The 26,119-nt window shown below is 34.4% G+C and overlaps 2 protein-coding genes across 3 annotated transcripts in view; one reads left to right on the top strand and one right to left on the bottom strand.

Annotated features, from left to right (window-relative positions):
- Window positions 1–742: 742 nt before the first annotated feature.
- LOC135848771 (tubulin glycylase 3A-like) lies at window positions 743–13,871 on the bottom strand. 2 transcript variants are annotated; one of them, XM_065368762.1, is made up of 11 exons: window positions 13,779–13,871; window positions 12,485–12,746; window positions 11,720–11,819; window positions 11,395–11,630; window positions 11,079–11,288; window positions 10,771–10,971; window positions 2,255–2,468; window positions 2,038–2,128; window positions 1,797–1,964; window positions 1,478–1,731; window positions 743–1,401 (listed from the first exon to the last, which is right to left on the bottom strand). In XM_065368762.1, the coding sequence occupies exons 2-11, from the start codon at window positions 12,635–12,637 to the stop codon at window positions 866–868; spliced, it is 2,163 nt and encodes a 720-aa protein (XP_065224834.1). In that variant the 5' UTR covers window positions 12,638–12,746; window positions 13,779–13,871; the 3' UTR covers window positions 743–865. The 2 variants fall into 2 exon arrangements, with proteins under 2 accessions (XP_065224834.1, XP_065224835.1); XM_065368763.1 differs by having other exon boundaries at window positions 1,252–1,388.
- Window positions 13,872–16,649: 2,778 nt separating this feature from the next.
- Window positions 16,650–26,119, top strand: part of GckIII (Germinal centre kinase III) — an 89,641-nt gene continuing 80,171 nt past the window's right edge. Inside the window, exon 1 of the mRNA XM_065368766.1 lies at window positions 16,650–17,084. Within this exon, the coding sequence (XP_065224838.1) occupies window positions 17,070–17,084 (15 nt within the window). The 5' untranslated portion in view covers window positions 16,650–17,069. The remainder of the gene's footprint in view (window positions 17,085–26,119) is intronic.

Raw genomic sequence — 26,119 nt, 5'->3', positions numbered from 1 at the left:
AAAAATCTGGGTTTTTGTCAAAATTGTAAAAAAAAAATGAAGTACCTACATACTACCTACCTATTTTATCCAAATTACGAGAAAAATATCGTTTGTTTGCCAAAATTGCAAAAAATCCTACTTTTTCTAAAAAATGACAAAACTGCCAGAAAAGACCCATGTTCTGTGAGTTGTCAAATAAAACCAGTTTTTTTTAAATCAAAATTGCCAAAAAAAATTCCTGTTTTTTTAATGAAAATTTCAGAAGTGACTGTTTTTTTGGAGAAAATTTGCAGAAAGTGTTGCTTCATTTCTAGCAATTTTTTTTGTCAGACTTGCGGCAAAAATCAGTTTATCTTATGAAAATAACCAAAAAAAATCAATTTTTTTGACCACAACCATGAAAATTGTCTTGTTTTGCCAAAATTACTGAAATAAACTAGTTTTTCTTTGATTCAAATTTCCAGAAAGTGTTGCTTTTCTGTCGCAAAAATCGGTGATTTTTGTTTTAGTGTCAAAATTACAAAAAAAATCAGTTTTCTATCAAAATTGCCAAAAAGTCTTTCTCTTTTTCCAAAATTGCAAACATCCTACTTTTTCGTAAAAACTATAAAGAGCATTTAAATCACTAAAAATTACCATGAAGGAAACGTCGTTGAGCGCTCGAATGTGTGTATTTAAGTTACTCTTTGGTAGTTCTGTAGCATTAAAAACTTCACGGACCCCCCCCCGGCCTACTTCAAAAATAATCCACAAGTCAACATTAACAATAGTACTTACTTTATTAATCTAAAAACACCGCAATCAATGTACACGGTAGTCGAAAAAATAAAATAGGTAAAATATGTAGAAATAAACCAAAAAAAAAAAAAAACTCTTCAAATCGCTATAAATGATTTTCGGTCACAATCTTGGGAAGAACTGGATTAACTTTGCTTTTGGTAACTGGAGAAGATGGTTTAATTTTGAACATATCGTTAACAAATGGTAACTGTTTAGCAGGGCTGCTGGTACTCACGAAGGTATTTTCTTTATTATTCTTCCACAAACCTTTCTGCCACTCTAGATGTTTCTTTTTATTTATAGAGTTTCCACTTTTGACCACCTTGGTTTGAGGTTTAACTTTGACGTTGGTGTATTTGGTGAGATCAAAACAATGCGATTTTTCTCTGATACGATTCCTGACTAGGATGAATTTTCCAGAGTATTTTTCCAGACGATTCGTAGCGTTTGATGATTTTTCTCTGATCGGATTCGAGATCTTCTTTTTGTCGGGCTTGGGTTTATTGGCAGATTCTATTTTTATGCCTCTTACTACGAGGTTCTGACCCATGTAAGGTTGAGGAGGTGGTATGATTTGTTTGTAGACCAGTTCGAACATACCTGTGTCTGCATTTTTGTCTAGTTTCCTGTCAATGACAACTGGTTTAGAGGTGAAATAATGAATTAGAGGAAGTTCGTTCAAATTGGGTAATATTCTGAGAATCTAATCGTTTACCTTTGATTACGTCATCCATGACTTGAGCACACATTCGAGCAGTGATACTGGTACTGGGTGACATGCTAGGACCAGAATTGATCTCAATTAACCACGGTTGGCAGTTATCAGTTAACATGAAGTCGGCTCCAAATAGCTCGAAACAGTTCCTTCTATGATCCATGGTGTCCTGACTGGCTAACAGGGTACCAATGATGTTTTGGCACATTCCTGGGTATATTGTCGTCTCCCAGATTTCTGGTTTACCTTTTGATCTGTGAGGAAATTGAATGAAATGTAGCTAAAGCCTATTTGAGGGGAAAGGGAGCTCTAGCATTACCTTAAGTAGGTTTTGAAGGTGTAACAATCCCACATATTCTCATCTGGTAAATTTTGGTCTCGTTTGGCGTTGGTGTATTTGCACTGAACTGCGTTATTGGAAAGGTGCACCGATTCGTGAGTATTTATAAGAGAAAATAATTGGGAACAGAATCTCAAATAGCTTTCCCTGTTGAAAATAATTAAACATTGACCAATAAAATTAATTAAGAACTTCAGAAGCAAGAAATTAGACCTCTTACTTGTACATCCAAACGGTCAATGGGAAAGCGCATGTTACCAGGAACCATTGCCTTATGTCGAATTTCGTATCGTAGATCAACAAAGGTCTTTCTAAATGATGAGAGAAAAAGAAAGTCATACAAGTTGATATACATATTAAAATTACCGATCTTTTTTTTTTTTCAATACCTAAGTATTTGAAAAGAGAGAAAAGAGATGATGGATTGGGTCACCAACCTATGTATTTTTGAGCCACATAACGATTATCTTTTGTATGCATGGATCCCAATTTTGCTAAAATGTCTTCTAGTTTTTTCATTATGCAAATACCTCGACCTCTAGATTTGGCTGCGGGTTTCAAGATCCATATGTTGCTGGTACCATCCAATTGCAGCTGAGACCAGTGCTCGGCAAGCTGCTGAACTAGATCTTGGCAGTTTTCTTCGATTTCCTAAGAAGACAACAGAAGAATGTGAAGTAGACTTGGTTAAGTATATGTTCCATATTAAGTTCATTTTCAGTGAAAAATCTCGAAATTATTAATGAAATTAGAGTTTTGTAATTTGGTGGTAATTTTTGATGAATTAGTGGTAATTTCTGGTAAATTACTGGCAATATTCGGTAAGTAAATTACTGGTAATTTTTGGTTAATTACTGCCTGGTAATTTTTGGTAAATTACTGCCTGTTAATTTTTGGTAAATTACAAAAGAGATTTAAAAAACGTCCGAAAACCAGATTTTTGAGAATCCTGCTGGTAATTATCATAATTCATAACTAGAGCGTCCGCCCCCTGGGCTGCTCCGCAGCCCCAACCCCGGCTCGCGACCCTCCCCCTCAAAAAAGTTGAAAATATTTCCCCTGAAAGTTCAAAATTGTTGATGAACTAGCAATGGGTTTCTCCAATGTAAAAAATCCTTCATCTCAAGGTTTCCATTTTTAGTTTCAGTTTTCGATTCAATTTCAGTTTTTCTTTATTTTGATGTCGTTCAATTTTATTTGTTTAAATTCACATTTATTATTGTTGGAAAAACTGCATAAATCGATAACCGTAACTATTACGTTTTTTTAAATTTTTTTTAAGAGTTTTAAATTCTGAAGATCCGTTTTCACAAGTATAAAAAATTGTTGGCCATGCGCCGGGATTTTATCCTCTAATTGAAACTGTTGGCTATTTATTTTTCTCGAGTCTAAAAAATTCCGTTTTCGTTTTGAATATTTGTTCGACGCGTTATTACAATTTATTACTTCAAGTTGTAAAGTTATCAGAGCTTTTGTAACTGTTTTCTTTATGTACGTTCGAGTTCGTTGAACCATATTTTTGGTCAATGACCGCTATAAGTAAATAAAGATTTAATTCTCTATTTTTCGAGTTTGAGAATTTTATTCTCGTGTTTAAAATGTTTTTTTATTTTGAAGTATCAACGTTATTCAAGTAATCAGAGATTATTATTCGTTTTGCTCGAGTGATTTGTAATTTCCTACAACATGATAGCAGAGCGCTAGTTTTTTATTCTACGGCTCTTTTTCTTTTTGATGTGGAAAGCTCTTGTTGGTGGGGCTTCCAATAACGAATCGGATGAAAATTTAGACGATTCCCTCAACGTAGAAAATAATTCAGGCGAGTTCGCTGGTTTTGACCAAAAATCGGCAAGAACAGCCAGAAATCGTAAAAGAAACGAACGAAAACGCCTTTCTCGAGAATTAAAACGTAAATCAATCGAGTCAATCGCGGCACCGGCAGGCGACGACAGAAACGAGTCGAACGCGGCAATTGTAGCAGGCGACGACAGAAGCGGCGACGCGGGTAATTCAACGAACGAAATCGGCGACGACGACGCGATCAACGCGAGAAATTTTACGAACGATATCAACGCGGGTACCAACTTTGCGAGAAATTCTACATACGAAACCGGCGCGCCAAGTTCTGACGCGAGAATCATGAACGACGATCTACATTTTGAAGAAGAAATTTTCGAAAGCGACGATAGCGACGAAACGTCAGAAAAATCGAGTGAATATTCCAATAGTAGTTACGATAGTGACTTGTCAGAAAACGGTAACGTTAGATTAATTATGTCAGGTGATCATATCGATTCAGTTTTTTTATTTAAAGGGGAAAATTATCCAATATGGAAAAAACGTATTTTTGCATCTCTTCGTGCTAAAGAACTTTTAATTTGCGTTGAAAATCCTGAAACGGTTACCGATAAAAAAAAGGCAAAAGCCTTTAATTTAATAATTTCGCGATTAGATAATTCGGTTTATAAATTATTGAAGGAAGAAAAATGTCCGAAAAAATTATTGAAAGAATTAGACGATCGTTATGAAGTTGTTGGTGGTGTAGTAATTGTAGAGACTCGGACAGCCCTCGCCAAAGTAGACGTGGACCGGTTCAAGTCTTGCAAGGACTATGTCAACGAAGTAATGATGTTAACTAATAAGTTGGAGGCTGCAGGAGTTGTCCTTGGTGATGATGAGAAGTATGCGTATTTTTTAGCAGGCATCAGGGATAAAAAACGATTCGAGTCGATAATAGTTTCAGCGAAAACGGCACTAATCGGAAAACCTGCGGACCCCAACTTACTAGTTACATTACTTAAAGATTACGACGACCGTAATCAAACCGATGAAAATTCGAAAAACGTTGTTAAGCCCAGTACAAGCTCTCTAGGTGCGGCTATGTTAGCAGATAATTCGGTTAATCAAAATTCAAAAATTGATTTTCGTAAGGTACAATGCAAGAATTGTAATCGTTTTGGACACTCGACATCGCATTGTAAATTTAATAATCCAAATTATCGTAATCCAACGTCTCCTCGCGGACCGATAATATGTTATCGTTGTAATGGTCCTGGCCACATTGGCCGAAATTGTCCTCTATATGGAAACGAAGCTAATGCTAGTAGAAATGATACTGTTTGTGATAGCGGTGGTAATTCTTCGAATTCAGGAAATGGTAGTGGTCAATCTGGACCTCAGAATTCAAATTCAGGAAACGGTAATGGTCAATCGGGACCTCGACCAAAACCTACAACGACTGCTTCAGCGTTGACTTTGTTTGATAATTTCGTAGATTCGACGAATCCTGAAACAATTAAAAATCGAAGTAGTAACGCATTTTTGGAAAACCCATTTGATTTTTCTGACGGTTCTAATATTTTAAATTCGTTTGTTTCTCGTGATCGTAAAAGTAATAATTTAATGAGTGACTCGTTAGCTTTAGCGAATTTTTCCGGTGTTAAAGTTGATTCGGATTCGATTGCGTCTAATAACGATGTCTTTGTTGATATTGCATTGATTGGTTTTGAAGGTTCGATTTCTCCATCTCTTTATTCATCTGGTGAAAATTCTGTGTCAAGTTCGGTTTCTCCCTCAGATTTTCCGTCTCGTATAAATTCTGTATCTGGTTTGAAAAAAGGTATGGGTTCTAGGATCGTTGTTGTTAGAGATGATTCGAAATTTGATAATTACTTACCGTAATCGGAGATGTACGTTTTGGTGTGGCGTAGGGTAATCTATTTAATTAATTATTACGTATTACGTTTAAGAAAAACTTCGGTATATTCGTTTATATTTTCGTGTTTATTTTTCTGTTTAAGCAAAATTATTTTACAAAAATTGTTTATATTTATTTGTCGGTGTTGATATTCGTTATCAGTATACTTTATTTTTAGTTCGCTCGTTCTGATATCCATGCTTGTAAAATATTTTTGTGGGGGGGTGTTGGAAAAACTGCATAAATCGATAACCGTAACTATTACGTTTTTTTAAATTTTTTTTAAGAGTTTTAAATTCTGAAGATCCGTTTTCACAAGTATAAAAAATTGTTGGCCATGTGCCGGGATTTTATCCTCTAATTGAAACTGTTGGCTATTTATTTTTCTCGAGTCTAAAAAATTCCGTTTTCGTTTTGAATATTTGTTCGACGCGTTATTACAATTTATTACTTCAAGTTGTAAAGTTATCAGAGCTTTTGTAACTGTTTTCTTTATGTACGTTCGAGTTCGTTGAACCATATTTTTGGTCAATGACCGCTATAAGTAAATAAAGATTTAATTCTCTATTTTTCGAGTTTGAGAATTTTATTCTCGTGTTTAAAATGTTTTTTTATTTTGAAGTATCAACGTTATTCAAGTAATCAGAGATTATTATTCGTTTTGCTCGAGTGATTTGTAATTTCCTACAACAATTATTATAATTTTTTCTTTTTTTTAATGTTTTACTTTCAATTTTTTGTCTTCAGTTTTATTTTCGCACTTTTTCTTGATGTCAGTTTTTCATTCAATTTTAGTTTTTTTTTGTTTTGATATCTTTCAATTTTTTTCTCCAATTGTTTTTACATTCATCATCATCACCATTTTTTCTTGTTTTTATTCATCAATTTTTAACATTTATTCTTCTTCATTCCTTTTTCATACATCTCATTTTTTATTGGATTTATCAAATTCCCATAACTTTTTTGTTATCATTTTTTATTGTTTTATTTTTTGCTCATTTTTTCATTTATTCATCATGAATTCATTTTTATTCCTTTTAAACCATATTTATTTTATCTCTCTTCAAATACATTTTTTTGAAGGGGGGGGGGCATTTTTTTCTCAGCTTTCATTTTAATTTTCAAATATTTCAATTTCCTTCGTTTCTTTTTTTGTTTTTTATCGATTGAGTTTGTTTATAAAAAGTTAACTACGTGTTTGTTTTTACATTTTCTTTTCTTACAATTATTTCCTGGTTTTGATTTTAATTTGATCTGATTTCTTTCCGTTTTCATTCAGTTTTTTCAAGATTGATGAGTAGGGCTAGGATTTTTATGATAATGCTTTTTTTTTGTAGCAACACCCTATATGGCATAAATATATTTTCTTTGCGTTTCATTCCATTCTGAGGCGAATGGTGAAAGTTGATAGTGCTTTTTTTTGCTTTTTTTGGGTGTAAATGCTTTAAAATGCTTATTTTGGGCAAAAAAGGCGGAAATTTTGCTTTTTTGGGGCTTTTTTTCGTCGTTAGCGCTTTTTTTCGGTAAAAAATTGGTAAAATGAAGAAATAAGTTCCAAAAATACAAAAATTTATCAACTTTTTGCACATTTTTGAAAAAAAAAATAGTTGTTAAAAAAAGATGAGTTCAAAAAAACAAGGGAAGAAAAACTAAAAAATAACAGATTCAGTTTTCATTTTTCTATTTTTATTTTATTTTATTTTTTATTAAATTTTTAGTTTCAGTTTTTTTCCTTTTTTTCTCCTTTTCATCTTTTAGTTCATTTTGGTTCAAGTTGTACATATATTTAAAGGAGGTATCTTGCTTGGTTTGAAAAAACCTTCATTTTGATACGTAACATGGTAGGATTTGATAGCGCTTGTTTTTGCTTTTTTCTTACATTTTTATTGCTTTTTTATAGCGCTTAAAACGTGTTTGATAGCGCTTAAAAATCCTAGCCCTATTGATGAGGTTTCAATTTAGATTTTGTTTAATTCATTAATTTGTTTCTTTTCTTTTATTCCTTATGCATTTGTTTTCCATTACTTTTCGTTCTATGTTTCATGACTTTTACCTTACTTTTTATTTTTGTTTTCAATTTTTTCAAATGTCCATATTAATTTTCTTCATTCTTTCTGGTTTTTTTTTCTGATTTACTTACTTTCTCAATTTATTTACCTATATACAGTCGGCCCCGCTTCACAATTTCCAGTGATTATGGAGCCTCCAGCGTGATTTTTCAATTTCTCCAGAATTTTGAATTTGCTCCAGAAGGCGTGAGTATGAAGTTGGGCAGCTAAAAATCGAGTTGTGTATTGCACTCGACCTGTTTAACGAGTTTATCCACATTTGAGCCGATTTTGAGAGTGACACCTCAAAAGTGGCTTTTTGACTAACAAGGGAGCTACCCAAGGTCTGACACGCGGATCGAAAAAATTTTTTCACAGGCGGATAGAGCATCAAAAAATATGTTATGAGCCAAAATTTTAGCTGCTGAAGTTGACAGGGGGAGAAACCACGGGGGTTTGAATATCGAAAAATCACAAAAATACGCAAAAATATGCTGAAAAAAGTATAAAAATTGAAATCATTCGGCACCCTGTTCGCTTCAGCAGCTAATTTTTTGGCCACGATCTACCATCGATATATGACGACTTATGGCGGACAAGTCGCCGCGATCGGCGTGTCAGACCTTGGGGGTGAATTTTCCCCCACCCCCTAATTTTGGGCGAAACTTTCGAAAGAAAATCTGGGGCATGTGATATATCAAATTGTATGTTTTTGGTGACGCTGAATACGAATATGACGTCAGATTTTTGATTGGACCCCATCCACGGCCCCCAGCACCTCCCCAAAGGGGATAAAAGTTCGAAAAAGTGTTTTGATCGTGCGACACATGAAGTAGTATGTTTTTTGTGACGCTGAATACGAATATAGCGTCAGATTTTTGATTGGACAAGTTGCTGCGATCCGTGTGTAACACCTTGAGGATAAATTTTTCACTTATTAAAAAGAATTTAAAAAATGGAAAATCAAAATAACTCGCCACCCTATTTGCTTTGCAGCTATTTTTTTTTTTACCATGAACCATCGTCGTCGATATATGATGTCCAAGGGTGGACAAGCCGCCTTGATTCGCTTGTGCTACCCGAGGGATGATATTTTTACTTGTTTAAGAGGCACTTTATCCCCTTTGGGGAGGTGCTGGGGGCCGTGGATGGGTCCAATCAAAAATCTGACGTCATATTCGTATTCAGCGTCACAGAAAACATACTATTTCATGTGTCGCACGAACAAAACACTTTTTCAAACTTTTACCCCCTTTTGGGGAGGTGCTGGGGGCCGTGGATGGGGTCCAATCAAAAATCTGACGTCATATTCGTATTCGGCGTCACCAAAAACATACAATTTGATATATCACATGCCCCAGATTTTCTTTCGAAAGTTTCGCCCAAAATTAGGGGGTGGGGGAAAATTCACCCCCAAGGTCTGACACGCAGATCGCGGCGACTTGTCCGCCATAAGTCGTCATATATCGATGGTAGATCGTGGCCAAAAAATTAGCTGCTGAAGCGAACAGGGTGCTGAATGATTTCAATTTTTATACTTTTTTCAGCATATTTTTGCTTATTTTTGTGATTTTTCGATATTCAAACCCCCGTAGTTTCTCCCCCTGTCAACTTCAGCAGCTAAAATTTTGGCTCATAACATATTTTTTGATGCTCTATCCGCCTGTGAAAAAATTTTTTCGATCCGCGTGTCAGACCTTGGGTAGCTCCCTTGTAAGTAGCTTTTTTCAAAATTAAAAAATCCAAAAAATCAAAAGTTTCCCGTTTGTGATGAAATTGTTGAAATTTGTGCGAATCACTGTATTTCTTCGCGCAATTTCTACCATTTCCAGCCCTTATGGAGTGAGTGTAACACCTCAAAAAACCACTCTTGAGGTGTCTCTCCCAAAATCGGCTCAAATGTGGATAAACTCGTTAAACAGGTCGAGTACAATACACAACTCGATTTTTAGCTGCCCAACTGCTTATTCACGCCTTCTGGAGCAAATCCAAAATTCTGGAGAAATTTAAAAATCGCGCTGGAGGCTCCAGAATGACTGGAAATTGTGAAATTTGGATTGGGGGGGGTTAATTTTGGACAAAATACAGCGATTCGCGTGAATTTCGAAAATTTCCACACAAACGGGAAACTTTTGATTTCTTAATTTTGAAAAAAGTTGGTCAAAAAGCCACTTTTGAGGTGTCACTCTCAAAATCAACTCAAATGTGAATGAACTCGTTAAACAGGTTGAGTGTAATATACAAGTCGATTTTTTGCTGCCCAACTTCATATTCACGCCTTCTGGAGCAAATTGAAAATTCTGTAGAAATTGAAAAATAGCGCTGGAGGCTCCAGAATGGCTGAAATTTGGATTTGGGGAATTAATATTGGTTTTGGGACTTATTTTGACCATTTTTACTGATCAAGTACGTACTTTTAAAAAAAATTGCCTAAAACAGTCAATTTTGAATTTTCAAAAATTCGCCAAAAATCGAAAAATGAACTTGGGCAGCTGAAAATTTGGTTTTGTGGGTTTTAGACTGCGCTCTTTCCAAAAATCGCGGTCCTGTTCAAATCGGAGTGTGACACCTCAAGAGGTTCCCTTGTAAAAACGTTTTTTTTTTGTTTTTTTTTTTTTTTGAAATTAGGATTATTTGAAGCGAGTTTAAGTGTTTAACACCAACATTACACATAAGAAAATCCTATTACCTACCTACCTATTTAATTTTTTGGTTTTGTTCAACTTCGCAGGGCTAATGCAGAAATTGAATATTTGTCTCGGATTTTCTCATTTGGTGCCTTAGGGTCTAGAAAATTCATGAAAGATGATCAACACTTGCTGAAGGCTTCAATTGTCTGTATTAACTTGGAGAACGAATTTCCATCAATTGCACATAATTTGTACTTATTAGATATGTACTAAAAAAACATTTCGTTTCAAAAATCCAAAATTGAAAAAATAAAAAATGGATAAGAAAAGAAACAGAAAGAACGCATCTACCTAAAAGTGGGCGAACAATTTTCAAAGGGAGGAAGGGAGGGAGGGGGTAGTACGTTTCTCGAAAAAGTATACTTATTTAGGAATTCAGATTCAGAAAAGGAGAATTTCTGAAAAACTTATTCCAGGGTCATTCCACATCAATTCGACTAAGAAGTGATAAGGGAGTGGGCAATGCTTTTTTTGCAACCATGGGTAAATAATGTGACAATAGAATATAAATGAATCACCTTTACATAATCTTCATTGTCGTCGTCACTGACGAGAAAAACTGCTCCTTCGTGAGCCACAGAATAATACTCGGTCAAAAATTGATCCCACTGATGATCCCATATCTTTTCTTGATCCGTTTGATCGATATCTTCGTGTAATTGACTCGAGATGTATTGTTTGCAACGTTGAATAGCAAACTCAATCGAAGCCAGGGGTATCTAATGAAAGACCGACACAATATAAGTTACAAGTATTCGATTACTAGAAAGTCTTCATTATTGGTGCAGATTAGGTAGGTACCTGTCAACTTGAGTGCATAACTCACCGTTCCCTCGGGATCAAAAATAGATTTATCTTGAGTAGTAACCTCTTGTATAAATTTCACCAGACTGATGCAAGCGGTAAGTCTGAAATTATCTACGAAAGTCTCCAGTTCTTCTTCGTTGGAGATATTGAAACATCGAGGAAATTGTACTTGGGATATGTTCGTCTCGTGGTACCAATGGGATTGTTGTAGACTGCTACACAAACCAGCCTATATTTATACCAAAAATGATTGAATTTCAATTACAGAATTTGCAGACATTTATTATGATACTGATGGTGATGGGTAGGTAGGTAAGGCTCAGTTGTGCACTCACCTTTGTGGTAAAATCAGCTCTAGGGAATCGACTAACGATCGTTTTGGCGCTCAACTTTTTCCATTTAATAGGTTCATTTTTCATCGTCCATATGAAATCGACACAGTAATCTCTCAACAGTCTGGATATCTGGAGATCGTCCGAAACAGCCGAATCATTTTTCAGTACCTCTTGCAAACCTTCTATTGGAACTGGGCTTAGATCACGTGAAAGCGATCGTTCACTTCGAAGATCTTCTGCTTGAAAACAATATACATTTTACCGGAAACTTAGAATTAGAATAGTAGCCTAGACGTATTTTCATTTTAAAAAAGTGAAATTTTACCTTCTCTTATTCTCGCTTCCAATTTCTCAATCCATCCTCTTAATTTTAACGCATTCTTAACGCACGTGAATGGTCCCAAAACGGTGAATGTTCTGTGATTCTTTACGTAGGTACCGAAAAAAAAGACGACCCAGTCGGGAAAAGAAACAAAAAGTAGAATTCGAAGCTTTATAATCGTGTTACCATGTGAATACACCCTCTTCTCCCTGCCTGTTTCCCTCCAACTTGTGCCTGTTTTTTCTCGCAGTATGAAAACCCTACACGTGACTGAGAGGCATATAAAGTTGATTTACAACCAACCAATGAATAAAGAGAAAGCGATAGGGGTCGAAGCACCCAACCTACAGTCTACGAACGCGATTACATCGTGTATTTTTTTCCTCAATCTGGAAACCAGCCGCCTGCTTTTTTAATAGGTCAATGGGTTAAATCAATTGGGATTTTATTAACCTTGAAAGTTTGGCTGATTAGTCGTTAGTCACATCCTATCAAGGGGAAAAAATGTTGATGAATTCGTGTCGGCTCAATTGTAAAGGATGGCGAAGGAGGCGAATGAGGGAAACCAATGCGGTTGTTAAACGGAAAATACTTATACTTACGTGCCGAGATTTTTTTTTTAATTTTCTTTTTTTTCTCTTTAAATTACCTACTTACTCGTTGTTGAAAGACGTTGAAAAGTAAATTTTTTAATGTTCGAGGGAAATCAGGCGAAGGAGAGGTGAGGTGTAGAGGGAAGGGGTTGATTGTTTTTACAAATGTACTTACTTGTATGGCTTTCTCGACGAGTATCTTTAATTGCTGTAATTTTTGTAGTCCTCTTTTGCCTGTTTTGCAACCACTGCGATGATGGCGATCGGTTGTAGATGGTCTGAGTGAATTTGGATTTGTAGACGGAGGAATTTCCAGTAAATTCGACATAAATTGGATGGGTACGATTTTGAGATTTTTTGTGCTTCGTTGAGATGATCTTTTATCTTCCGGTTTTACTAGATCATTGTGTGGGTGACGTTTTTTTGAATGTGAGTATCTGGAGAAGATAAAATACTTTATAGGTGTCAGAAATGAACTTCCTCTTCCCTCCTAGACTCGTTCAAATGATTTAATTTCAATCCAGATGAAGCGATGTCAAAAGGCCCTTCTTCAAAAACCAGAAAAAACTAAATTCAAAATTTAAAAGATTTGAAGTTCTTCAAAATTGAAAAATTAAAATTTTCATAAGGATTTTGAAATGATTTTTTAAGAGCGAAATGAATTAAAAATTATTCAAGAATTGAAAAATGTTCTTCCATCAGCTCGAAATTTTTTAAAATTTGAAAACTGGTGGATAAAAAATTGAGTAAGTACCATAATCCAGTAAAATTGAAAATGAAATTTTGTATCTCGTTGAAAAATTTGAAAATGTTTAGTTATTGTTTTTATTGTCCTTATGAAGTTGATTTTTTTCCAAGTTTGGAGTTGAAAAACAATTTTTTTTTAAATTTTATGGATTTATAATAATTGAAAGATCCAAAAATGCTAAAACAAATTCAAACAACTCAAAATTAAAGAATTGAAAGCTGACAATTTTAATAACAAAACGGCAAATGAAATTTTGTTTTAAAAGGAAATTTAAAAATGTTAATGCCTTTATAACGTTTAAAATACGTATTTATACTTTTGATGAATTAAAAAATTGAAGAGTAGGTAATTTTTCAGGATTAGGTAGGTACCTACAAATATATTTTTCGGCTAAAATTTTTATTAAGTAGGTAGTAGGTACTTATTGTTTTTATTCAGTGAACATAATTTTCATTGACAAGAAATTGATGCAAAAACTATTTCTTAGCTTCTGCGTTAAAAATTACAATAAAACTGAACTGACTGCAATTTAAAAAAAATAAAACAAAAAAAAATATTAAGAAAAAAACATTCAAAATTGATAAGTAAATTGACTGGATGTCCCAATAAATGCAACTAATGATACCTGTATCTACTTTTTAGATTATGTCATAGGTGAAAAAAAATCCTACCAATTCATTCTAATAAAAATATTTAAATTAAGATAGAAATATTCACTAACCTGTCGACAATTTCCTCTTCGCTTCAACCGCAATCATTTGATCGGTGATAACTGCTACGACAATTTGTAACCTTTACATTACGATTAACATAAGCGGGAGAATTTTCATTTTTCAATGAATGCCTATTTTCCCTCGTGACGTCCTATTGGTCTAAAGTCGACGGAAACTACCGAACAGCAACGAAGAAATTCACATTGGTGGGTGTCTGAAAAACCAGGACCTCGAGGTTAGTCTTAATAAGGGTTTATTGTTTCAAAAAAATAAAATAAAATCGTATAAGAAGAATGAAGGTGGACGGAAAAGGTTTGTAGTTAATGATGCCAAATACCTGGTCATTTTCTATTAGATATTTTTTGGGTTAGATTTTTTCTCGCGATATAAACCAAAGTAGGTAATTTGTGTTAGGGAAAAACTTTGTGTATAGGTAAAGGTACTCTTAAGATAGAACTATTATCGTGTCAAGTGTATTATAATAGTGGCCAAACGAACGAGTAAATTGTACGATTAAGTTAAATCACAAAAATGGTATCGGTTGTTTAATCTTTATAGTGCCTGTATTTTTACCTGTAGTCAACTACATTTTTCTGTCGTGTTTTGCATGTATTTAATAGCTGCGGTATGAATCGAAATCGAAATATTTAAATAGCGGTTTGATAAACAACCCAGTGAAATGAAATAGAAAATATGTCTACCAAGCACCCAATTTCATTGAAAAGCCCAAAGCTAAATTTTAAACAAAATACGAGTAGGTATTTATAACTCGATGGAATAACATGCCTATACCTAAAAGTAATTTAACCGATATGGTTTATTAATTATACGAGCGAAAAAAGTAGGTACCTAGGTACCTTGGTAATTAATTGAAATAGAAATATTTTTGTTAAAATTTAATTACGAGAATTTTCACTTGTTACGTTCAAATGAACGGCCTGATGCGGTTATGGGAAAGTAATTTTATGTTGGTTTTTTTACTCTCTAGTACCAGTCGGTTCCTTGTTCTTATTATACACATTATAACAGCTTTTACGTAATTCCTTTTGTTAACAGTGACCTAAATAGGCAGATTTACCGTAATTTTGAAATTTTTTCGATGTCTAGAGGGTGTATTTTTTTTTATAATTCAACTTCGATAATTAAACAAATTTTAAACAGAAAAAATTACAAAAAGAAAATGACGAATGTTATATATTATAGAAGATGTGTATTTTTGTGGAAAATAACACTTAATAATGCATAAACGATGGAAAAAGGCTGCGTTAATTTATTCGATTTTATCCTATTTTATTTGCATTACATATGTATAGTTCCATTAATCGTTGTGATAATTAAAAAATAATTGAGTTCATTTTCAGATGAATTAAACGAAAATTTGCATGTTCATGATTATTTGCTTATTTCAATGCGTCATTGTTTCTATAGAAGTATTGTTTTTCAATTGTATTCATATTTATTATTATTTATCAAGTCTTATTTAGTCATAAAAAAGAACAAAAAAAGAAACGTATCGGGAACAGTCTAGCTTGGTTTGTTGCATTTTCTCTCAACATCCAGGATGTTATTCTAACTCAATAGGTAGGTAATTTATTTTTAAATTCATTGCCTACTTATCTCTGCATTTTTTGCTCCCTTTTTATAAAATTGATATAAATTCCGCAATTTTGACTTATATTCATTAGACTGGCAGAGTTTACATCTGGTTCGATGATTTTCCATCACAAATTCAACTTTCCAGGGTTAATGAACTTGGAGTTTTGATTTGTACCTACGAGCTTCAAGAATAATTATTTCACTATTACGGAGTATTCTTTTCATTGTGTTTTTCCATTCGGTCCAAATTCTTGTATTTTCTCCCCCCCCCCAATTTATTTATCAAAATTGATAAACCCGCATTCATTCAAATTAATTCAGTAGACTATCTCTTAGAAAAAGGAAAACCAAAGTGCCGAAGTTTTGCAAGTCCTACTCTGCAAAGCGCCATATCAAGTAATTTGTTTTCAATATTTAAATTTTCAATCAACAATATTTAATATTCATCGGAGTTACAACAGTTTGATTTTTTGATCCAATTACTCCGTCATTTTTGATTTGCAGAGATCTTGTTTCATTTATTATGTTTGTCATTTAATTCTCTTTATTTGTTTTGTATGCAATTTCTTGTCCTAAGTGTTTCGTTCTTTCATCATTTTTTCTTGTTGTGTCATATTTTTGCTTCATTTTTTGAGTTATTTGCTGGAGACAATCTTTCTAATCCAGTTTTCGATCTTTTTACTTCTTCAATTATATAGCTGTCAATTCTTAAAATTTTTGTAGCTTGAAGACCATCTTCATGTGTCAAATTCATCATTTTTCAAACATCATACTTAATAGGTATTGTGATTGATTAATAATGGTTACGCTCGATTATTTATGGATACATAGTACATTACATACTATTCTATTTTGGTTTCTGTCTGTTTCAGTCTCAGACTTTCACAGTGTTTCGTAAGAAAAACTTTATTAAATCATCCTCATCCTTCAGAACTCTTCTCTCTTCTCTCACTCTCACTTCTCAGACTTTCCCCAATTCCTCATCATAAATTAAATTAACTTCCCTACGGCCTACACTCTTATAGATAAGTTAAAAAAGAAATTAAAATACAAAAAACAAATTATAAAATTGAAATCTTCAAATTTTGAAATTAAATCAAATTAAATTCGGATTCAAAATTTCAAATAAACAGTAAACGAATAAAAATAAAAAATAAAAATAAAATCAACGCCGCAAACTGTAAGCAAAAAAATAAGCAGGTACGGTACCGTTACCTACCCAACGCGAATACAGTGCTGCCACCACACTTTACGAAATGTTTACCGTTTGACGTTGTTTTGTGTTGTTTTCGACTTTCGTCATTTTGGTGATTATCTTCACGAAAAAATGAAGATTTTCATTCATAAATCGCGTAAATTGTGTTATAATTATTGTAATTCGGTATCAAATGGTGTATAATATTTCAATAGTTTAAATCGCGAATCGCTGAACGGACTTGTTTCTACGGTAAAGTTGTTTTGTTTACGTCGTTTCAACATCCCACCTGAGGAATGTTTTTCCCCTTTAATTAAGCGTTGTTACCTGAATAACATCAAAATTTCGCCAATTTTCGTCTTCGATTATGATTTTATTTGTAAATAATCGTATACTAAGTATCCCTGTGATTCGATGTGATCGCTTATGATAAATTAGTTTCGCGACTTGGTTCGAGTTTCGGTGTTGCTGGGAGACCCTTCAGGTCGTACGACTGTCGACACAGAAAATGGCTTTTAACGAGGTGAGTGTTATGTTCGATATGAATTATCGTAATTTATCTATATTTCAACCTGATAACATCTTGTTTCTTACTAAATATGTATATTCTCGAGTCTAAATAAGGTTCCGTTTGAGCTGACTCGAATCGTCACTGCTGTGCTGTGTTTCTATCACCGAATATCGAATACCTCAGTTCGATTCGTACTCTGTATCAAAATAATCACCGGAATGGCTCAAATCTTGATGCATCGCTCAAGTTGATCGATATTGATGACCGGACAGATGTCTACGACGGAATCTGCGACATGAACGTAATAATCATCGATGGTGTTTGAATACCCGTAGCCTGAGCTGTGTGATGTTAGCTCTACAACATCGAGTATTCCATTATCACTCATGTGTTTCAAGATGCATTATGAGCCGATTAATACGAATTGTCGTTTCAGCTAGCTCTAGTAATGGTGTATTCGTTCCTGGAAATATTATTCGCGTCGAAGAATGATGAAATTGGAATGTAATCGTACGATATTCGTATTTATGGCACCATTGGTGTATTCGATACGGACACGACACGTTATGGTATGAGTATTCCAAGTTTATACGAACGGAATTGATGAATAATTAGAATTTCATATGAAAACCGATATTATCGATATGTTCGTTGACATAAATGTGACGTAATTATCTTATTTAGAAAAAAAAAAATGGAATTCGATATGTGGTTGAGTGTGCGACAAGAGCACCGATGACGACGACCAATCCTGAAAATATTTTTATTACCAACACGTGATCCAAAGCCATACGTATTACTCAGCGTATTCCAAACGATACGATAAGAATTCACGAAACGAAAGGAGATGCAGAACTTTCGATAATTAACGAACCCTGATGAATAATCTCGACTACACCAATGAATAATTTTTTCTCCACAAATACACCGCGAAGATAAGCATCGAAATTGAAGAGTACTAGCTTTATGGTCTTTAAACGTCTTGTTCGGATACATTTTATTCTTTCATTCTCTCGTCGATGACTCTCTTTACGTTTACGTATAGTTCCTATGTACATCGTCAATTATCAAACGGTTTGATGAACTTGGGGAGAATATTTACGTTCACGTCGCTGTTGGCACGATGCGATGCTTATAACGGGTTCCTCCTTTTTAGTACCTGCGATGAATTCGATAGAATTATAAATATAGGTGTAGCGTGCGGTTATTTTTTTACGCGATTGATAAGCGTGATTAGGTCGATGAACGGGGGCTACGTGGTGGTAGAGAGTATGAGTATGGTAGTATGTGCTATGTTGTGTTTGCCGAGGCAGTACGATTACGTATACGATGGAGGTGCGTGTACACGCCAAATAAGACGGGTTTTATCTTATCACCAGCGTTAGAGGCGGGTCTCGAAGGCCGAAGTTATCAAAATTTGCTAGCTAGGGGCTTATGCAAGGAAAAGGAATGATCTAATATGCATACGAGTACATTGAAGTGAAAATGTTTTCATTCAAAAATAATTTTTTTTCTCAAGGAAATGATCAACTAATTCAAGTTGTAGATAAGCATCAATTTTCCTGGAAATCGGATACTTTTTTGTTTCAATTCATAAATATTTTAATTGAAAAAGATTTTCGTTTTTTGTAGGTAAGTATCTTTTGTTTTGATACTCGGTGGTTGAATGAAGGAAGGAGAGGTATTTTAACATTCATCTCATTTTCGGTTATACTCATTTCATTGAAAATTAGAAATTTTTTTTTAATTTTTCAGTTTCAACTTTCAAGTATTCCATACCGATTTTTTGTTTTGTTTTCCTTCAATTTTTCATTGAAAGAATGAAAACTAAGAAGACTGTCGTTTAGCCCCCCCCCCGCCCTAATGGTTTACAACTTTTTTTCATGATAAATGACCAAAATAGCATAAAAATGTACGTTTTGAGTAAAACAATCGTGTTTTTTTCCTCAGAATATTAGGGTATTATTAAACACATTTTCAACGCGCATGAAATGGCAACACTGCAAGATTGTCTGAATTTGTGATTGGGAGGAAGGGGATGATTTTTTTTCATTTTCAGGCTGATCGCTTTAATTTGAATGATTTCATATTGTGATTTTCCCATTTCCACACCTTTTTGGATGTATCCTTATGATATTTGTGCACATTTTTTGAAAGGTAGGGGGGGGGGTGTAATTTAACCACGAGTGTTTTTAGATGATCTGTCATAGGAAAATTACAGGGAAGTTTGTTTGCGTAAGACTATTTCCATCGATTCTGAAGAAAATTTCTATTTCTGGCACTTGGTCAATATATTTTTATTGATGAAGTATGAACAATGAACATGTTTTTTTTTGTCGGTGGTATGAGAATAAATAAACGGTTACAATCCTCTCTCCCCTCCAACCAGAAATATTAATCACTGGTTTCAATCGTAAAATGTTATTCTCTACAACTCTTTTTTTTTCAAAAATCAAATTTCATGTATTTGAAAAAAAAAAATATTCAAATTTTGTTTGCTAAAAATTAATTTTCGCGGAAAACTGCTAATGACCCTACAAAAAAAGGAAGTTTGAAAAATCCCTTTTCTTTAAAAAAAAGTGATGTTTTGAGCCGAAGGTATGAGAATTCAATCTAAATTGATTTTTTAGCATGAGAAATTAAATTTTTTATTTCCAAAAATTTATTTTTGAAAAAAAAACTGAGAGTTAATTATTGGAGAAATGAAGAGAAACGAACCTGTGGTGCATGGAATTTCTCATCTTAGCAGTGGAGGAGTAAAGTGAACCAGTTTAGATTACTTTTGGAGCATTCCAGAGTCATCAGTGATTTTTCATCTTATTCTAAAAAGTAATAATTTTTTTTTTCTGGAAGTTACTCAAAGTCCCACCTTTTCCACTAACAAAAAGCCAAAAGTCTGACTTTTCAACCAAAAAATTTACCAAAAAAAATCTTCCTTTTTCAACAAAGATCGCGAAAAAGCACTATTTGTTTGCCATGTAATTGCCAAAAATGTTTGTTTTGGCTAAAAATTGTCATCCTTGCTTTTTGCCAAAAATTGTCAGTTTTGCAGGCATGAAATTCGGTCACTTAAAAAGTGACTCAGTCACTATTTCACTTGCAAGTCACTTTTGTCTCCATTTCGTCAAAAATGGCCATTCAAAAGATTTGTTGTGTAAAAAAATAAAAGTGCAAAATTTTAGGAAATGATCAACATTTTTTATGAAAATCCTTTGGAATCATCACTTTGAAAAAAATTAAAAATCAACGTCTGTTCAACATATTGAAAATGTGAGACGATGTGATTGGATAGAGCCGATATTTTCTAAAGCGTACAAAGGTAGATTGAAAGATCAGGCAAAAATTCATCGCGTGTCAGAATTTCAAGTGCTGAAGTGCCTTTTTCGATTTTTGGTGAATTTTTGAAAATCAAATTCAGGCCAAAAATGAGGGGAAAAATCAAAATCTTACCGAATTGACCAAGAACGCTGAAATTTGGGATATACTCTATTTTCGACACGCCAAATCGATTGGAAACTGTTTCAACCAGTTTTGAGCAGTTCTGGAGCCTCCAGCAGATTTTTGAAACTCGAAAATACCCAAAATTTTGTCAAATGGAGATGGAAAGCCGAAATTCATTCTGCGAACTAATACGCTACGAAGTCGACTGCAGTTAAATTTCTAGTCGTTTTGGAGCCTCCAGCGACTTTTTGGAAATTGCTGGAGTCACCAGATTTTGGAAACTTGAAATTCCCACAACATTTTATCAATGTAGTTATCAAGCTGAAATTTACTTCGCAAACTAATTTCAACACGATATAAAGTCCACTGCATGGTGGTTTCAAATTGGTTTGAAGCTTCCAGCTACTTTTTGGAAATTTCAATTTTCCAAAAAAAAATTCATACAATCTTTCAAAAAGTCGCTGGAGGCAGCAGTCGATTTCGTAGCAATAAATTTTGGTTTTCCATCACCATTTTTGATGAAATTTCCCAAGTTTCAAAAATCTACTGGAGGCTCCCGTAATTTTTAAAAGTCGCAGGAGGCTCCAAAACGACTTGAAATCCACCTGCAGTCGACTTCTTAGCGTATTGAAATTAGTTTGCAGAATAAATTTCGGCTTTCCAACTTCATTTGATGAAATTTTGTGAGAATTTCTGGTTTTAAAAATCTGCTCGAGGCTCCAGAACTACTCGAAACGGGTTGAAACAGTTTCCAATCGATGTGGCGTGTCAAAAATAGGGTATATCCCAAATTGCAGTTTTTTTGGTCAATTTGGTAACATTTTGTTTTTCCCCTCATTTTTGGCCTAAATTTGATTTTCAAAAATTCACCAAAAATCGAAAAAGGCACTTCAGCACATGAAAATTTTGATAGGTGAAATTTTTGCCTGTTCTTTCGAACTACCTTTGTACGGTTTAGAAAATTTTGTGCAAGTCCCATGTTGGAACGCAAAGTGGCCGCCATTTTGTTAGTAAGGCCACTTTTTTTTTTGAGGACAAGGGCTAGAGATGTTTCTTAGGACTCTCTCTTTAAGAGAAAAGTTGTCTCGGAGAATTAGCGAGGGGGGATGCATTAGATCCTTATGCGGGTTCCCCAACTAACATAATAATATACTTTGCTCACATTTCTAAAAATTTTGGTGACTTTTTCTCAAATTTTTGGTCACTTTTTTGCCTTTTTTCAGTCACTAAAGTCACTAAAAAAAATTAAATAGTGGATTTCATGCCTGGTCTTGCTTTTTACCAAAAATTGTTAAAAATTCACGGTTTTTTACAAAAAGTTTCAAGAAGTTTTACTTTTTTCCAAAAATTGTCTAGGAAAAAATTGAGTAGGTGCGAGCCCTGAAAATGTCGAACTTACGACAAATTAAATGTTTAGCTGCCGAAATTGATTACAGCGTCTTCCCGGGCGTTTTGAAATTACTGGTGAAACATCAATTTTTGCAGGAGTTTTCGAATTGCCCCCCCCCCCAAAAAATGGTCGTAATCGATTTTGGAGGTTGACTTTTGAAAGTAAGAAAAATTTTAAGTCAATTTTTTCGCAAAAAATTGAGATTTTCAGCTTGTAAACATGTAAAAATAGCAATCGATTTAGATAAAGGGGAGAGGGGTCGCGAATAAAAATCGATTTTCAGATTTATTTACTTATTCCCTCCGTCTCCATTTAAAACAAATTTGAATGGTTGAATTTTTATTTGAGTCGAGGGGGTAGGTTATTTTTTAAAGGGTTATTGGATCGAATAATGTGCCAATCACGTTCAGCAAGACAATTTTATTATAACTGGATGAATAAATTAAAAAAAATATCCATTTCGAATGTAATTTATATTATGTATTCCCAGCCTTCCTCTCCTATCATCCCTATGTATTATTCAAACCATAAATCGATTCCACAGTTTTGTTACAAGCGACGTCGTTGTGGCCTTTTTTTTTGTACGCGAATTCTTCGTACTATTGGGAGACATCTCGAGTAACGTGTAAAGGCGGATTCATTATCCAGGCATGGATATCGCCGCGAATAAAACGTATTATACGAATGAAATGGAAAGGATTCACTTCATGTATAACGGCATTTAATGGCTCTGGAATAAGAGCGCGGCGGCGCAGCCAGTCGACCCAAATTTACTACGATGAAGGTAACGGACCATGGGTGGGGGAGATGGATGGATGAGTTGAATGAGGAATTTGTTGGACGATCGACGATCGGCTTGTGCCTCCTGTCCAATTCGCGATGAGTCGCAACTCTATCAAAATAGCTACACTTTTATACCCATCTGTGACTAGAAACGTTGGTGCTATGTACTTGGATAGTGGATACTGTTTGGAAATTGCGAAATGAAATCACTTCGGGAGGAGAATTTTACTTCGGAACGTGATAAAGGCCGAATGGAGGTCATTAGCTTGCATTTTCGTCAATTACCCATTAAAACCTACGCACCGACGACGGGCAAAACAAAACAACTAACATAGTGAATGAAAACTTCCAGAGAGAGCAAAACGTTATTTATTTCACACGATTTTCATGATGTACGCGTGTATTTTTTACACGTGGTGTTCGAATTTAAATACAAGTAGATTAATTATTAGGTTGAAGTTGAACGCGTGTAACCCGGTAACATTGCTGGATTCTGGCGGAGAGATTGGCTATTACGTTGTAGGTTACGTACTGGGTGTCCAATAAGTGAACGCCAAAGTTTGGAGTTTCTCATGATGAAAAAAAAAATATTAAATGAATGTGTTGTCTATCTCAGTCAAATCGCAAGGGCAAATAACTGAAGAAAAAATTCAGAATTTGAACGAGTACTTGACCATAAAATTGAGGAGGGAGGGTATTTCAAAAATTCAAAATGAAATGAATGTTCTATTTTGAAGAAAAATAATGGATAAGTGCTCGAGAGGCTGAAATAATGACAGTTTGAATTTTATTGTAGTTGATAAAATTGACCCTTCAGTTCTAAGCCTCATGTCATCTTTCATACTTTTGTTCAATGTGAGCTGCTTTATTTCCAGAAAAAAAATTGAAAATTTTGAGCGAAGCCCTCGGTAGATCTCTTACAACATTTCATGGTGATGAGGAGGAAGAAGGAGGTAGGTGCAAAAAATCCAATGATTTTGAACATTGACAAATCTTCAAGTATCTTTTGAGACCCTGTAAGGTGACGAATGTGTCATAGTAAGCTGTCATCATCTCGTTGCTTCAAACTGTCTGCCTTATAAACTCGTATATCGTAAATACTCGTATGTTGGTACTGTTGGTTTGTGCTTGCTGAAAAGAGAAAAACTAACGCAACCAAGCTTTTGTCGTGGGCGTCGAAATCGCTCGTATCATTCATTCATTTATACAATACTCTGTCTTAGTATGTATAATATGCTACGTAGAGAAACTCACGAACACGCAACGACATCGAAACTCCTGCCGGACTTTGATATATGTACTGGGTACTACATAAACGCGATAAATTTTACCACGAATCTGGCCAAGATGACATATAACAATACACCTCTTCCTACACGTTTCTCACACGCTGCATCCATCGTCATTTTGGTTTCGTTCTCCATTCTCAAATGTGGTTCTTCCTTCTTCGCATATACCATACCTATAATCCATCGTGTGCATCGCAGACTCACGTCGCGTCGACGTCGCAATCAATTCGAAAGGTTGTATCATCGCGATGGCGTCTGTTGCTGATACGATATATCCAACTCATACTCGTATTTTATGAGATGGTCTAGAAACACAGACTCGAATCAATTTTCACTGTTCATTTTGATGAAGTACAAACTTGAATGTGCAGAAACTGAGGCTTGAACCGTGAACGGAACGAACCTCCCCCCTTCCCCTCAGCACCAATCAAAATCCGGAAAATTTCAAGTTAATTTGTTGTTTTTAGATGAATTTTTGAGCATTTTAGAAAAATGTTTCACGTCGATACTGGTGAATTAGTCTTTGGAAAATTTTTTTTGATTTTGATTTTAGTTCTCGATTAGTTCTTGGGTGCAGAATGCAGATAATCTCAAATTTTTCAGATTATTTTTAACAGTGATACATTCTTGCAGGTGAACCTTTTGAACTGGCACAGTTCGATTTGAACGAAACTAAAAAAGAGGTCCAAAGAGCATATCCTAAAGCCCTCTTGACCAAAATTTTAGTTGCTCAAGTTCATTTGGCGAATGTTTGAAAATTTTAAAAATTCAAAGGATTTTTTTTACTCACTTCCATGTGAATAATAAATTGCGAAAAAATTGTCCAAGTCTTTTTTTTTAAACAAAAATTCTCGTTTTCCAACAAAATTGCTCCCAACTTTCGATTTTTTTTTCAAAAATTACCCAAAAGTCTCGCTTTTTTGCGAAAATTTTTCAAACATTATCATTTTTCGTCAGCAAATTTACTGCCAGGAATTTGCATTTGCAGCAAAATTGCTAAGAAGCGCTGCCTTTTGCTAAAATTACTGTCGAAGTTTTGATTTTCGTAAAAGGTAATAAAAAATCTTGCTAATTTTTGGCAACGTTCTCCCCCAATGTGACCCTTAGGAGGGTCCAACTGCAAATCTAACTTCATACTCGTATTCAGCAAGTTCGATTCATACGATAATGATACCCATATTGTCGATGTACTGTCGCCCCAAAATTGGGGGAGGGGGTGCCTATGGCCCCAAAATTAGGTTTTCAAGAAGTTGGTTGGTTTCCTATTGTTTTTAGAGGTCCGATTGCTAAATTTCAGAATTATATCACTGACTGTATCGCTTTTTTTGATGGTGCCGTGGCATAAAAAACACATTTTTGAGTATTTTTTGAGTTTTTGAAGATGACCCACATGAAGAAAAAATTTTAAAAAAATACCAATTATAGTAGCTACTCATGCAGATATATTTTTGAAAGAAAGAAAATTTTGTGTGCAAGAATTCGGTTCGGAGATACGGCAGTTTCAAATTTTCTTTTGTCAAATATTTTCCCCCCCTGGGGGCCGAAAATTTTGAAAAAATTCACGTGGATACTTGATAGACTCATGTTTCCTCCATATATTTTGGGTGAATTCAAAATTTTTTATTCGAAACTCGTTGAAGTGTGATTCTTTCCCCTGAAAAGAAAAGTTTTTTGGCCATTGTGGGCAAGGGGGGGGGGGGTGGGGGGGCATTTTTTGGCTCCAACGTTTTTTTAAGGCGCCCAACAATGTTTCACCAAAATTTCAAAAATCCGAGGACAGGGGCAATTCATCTATTTTATTCGGGAATACCCTTTCCAAGAAATCCCTTTTTTTTGCCAAAAACTAATTGAAGTTGTTTTTTTGGTAGAAAATTTCAAAATAATTTCACTCTTTTTCAAAAATTTGCCCCAATTTTCGTTTTTTTTTCTTACCAGAAATTGCTAAATTTAAAGCTCTCTATTTTGCTAAAATTCTCAAAAGTTTCGCTTTTTGCTAGAAATTGCGCAATTCTTGATCACTTTGTTGCGTTAAATTGCAGAAAAAGATCTCGTTTTTTTCTATCAAAAAGTTGCAGAATCAACTTTTTGGCATTAATTGAGAAAAAGTATCATTTTTTCGGCTTCAAATTACCAAAAAAAAGTCT

This window comes from Planococcus citri, chromosome 5 (genome assembly GCF_950023065.1).
Source record: "Planococcus citri chromosome 5, ihPlaCitr1.1, whole genome shotgun sequence".
In the NCBI taxonomy this organism is placed as follows: Eukaryota; Metazoa; Arthropoda; class Insecta; order Hemiptera; family Pseudococcidae; genus Planococcus; species Planococcus citri.
This window is presented reverse-complemented; position numbering and strand designations above follow the sequence as displayed.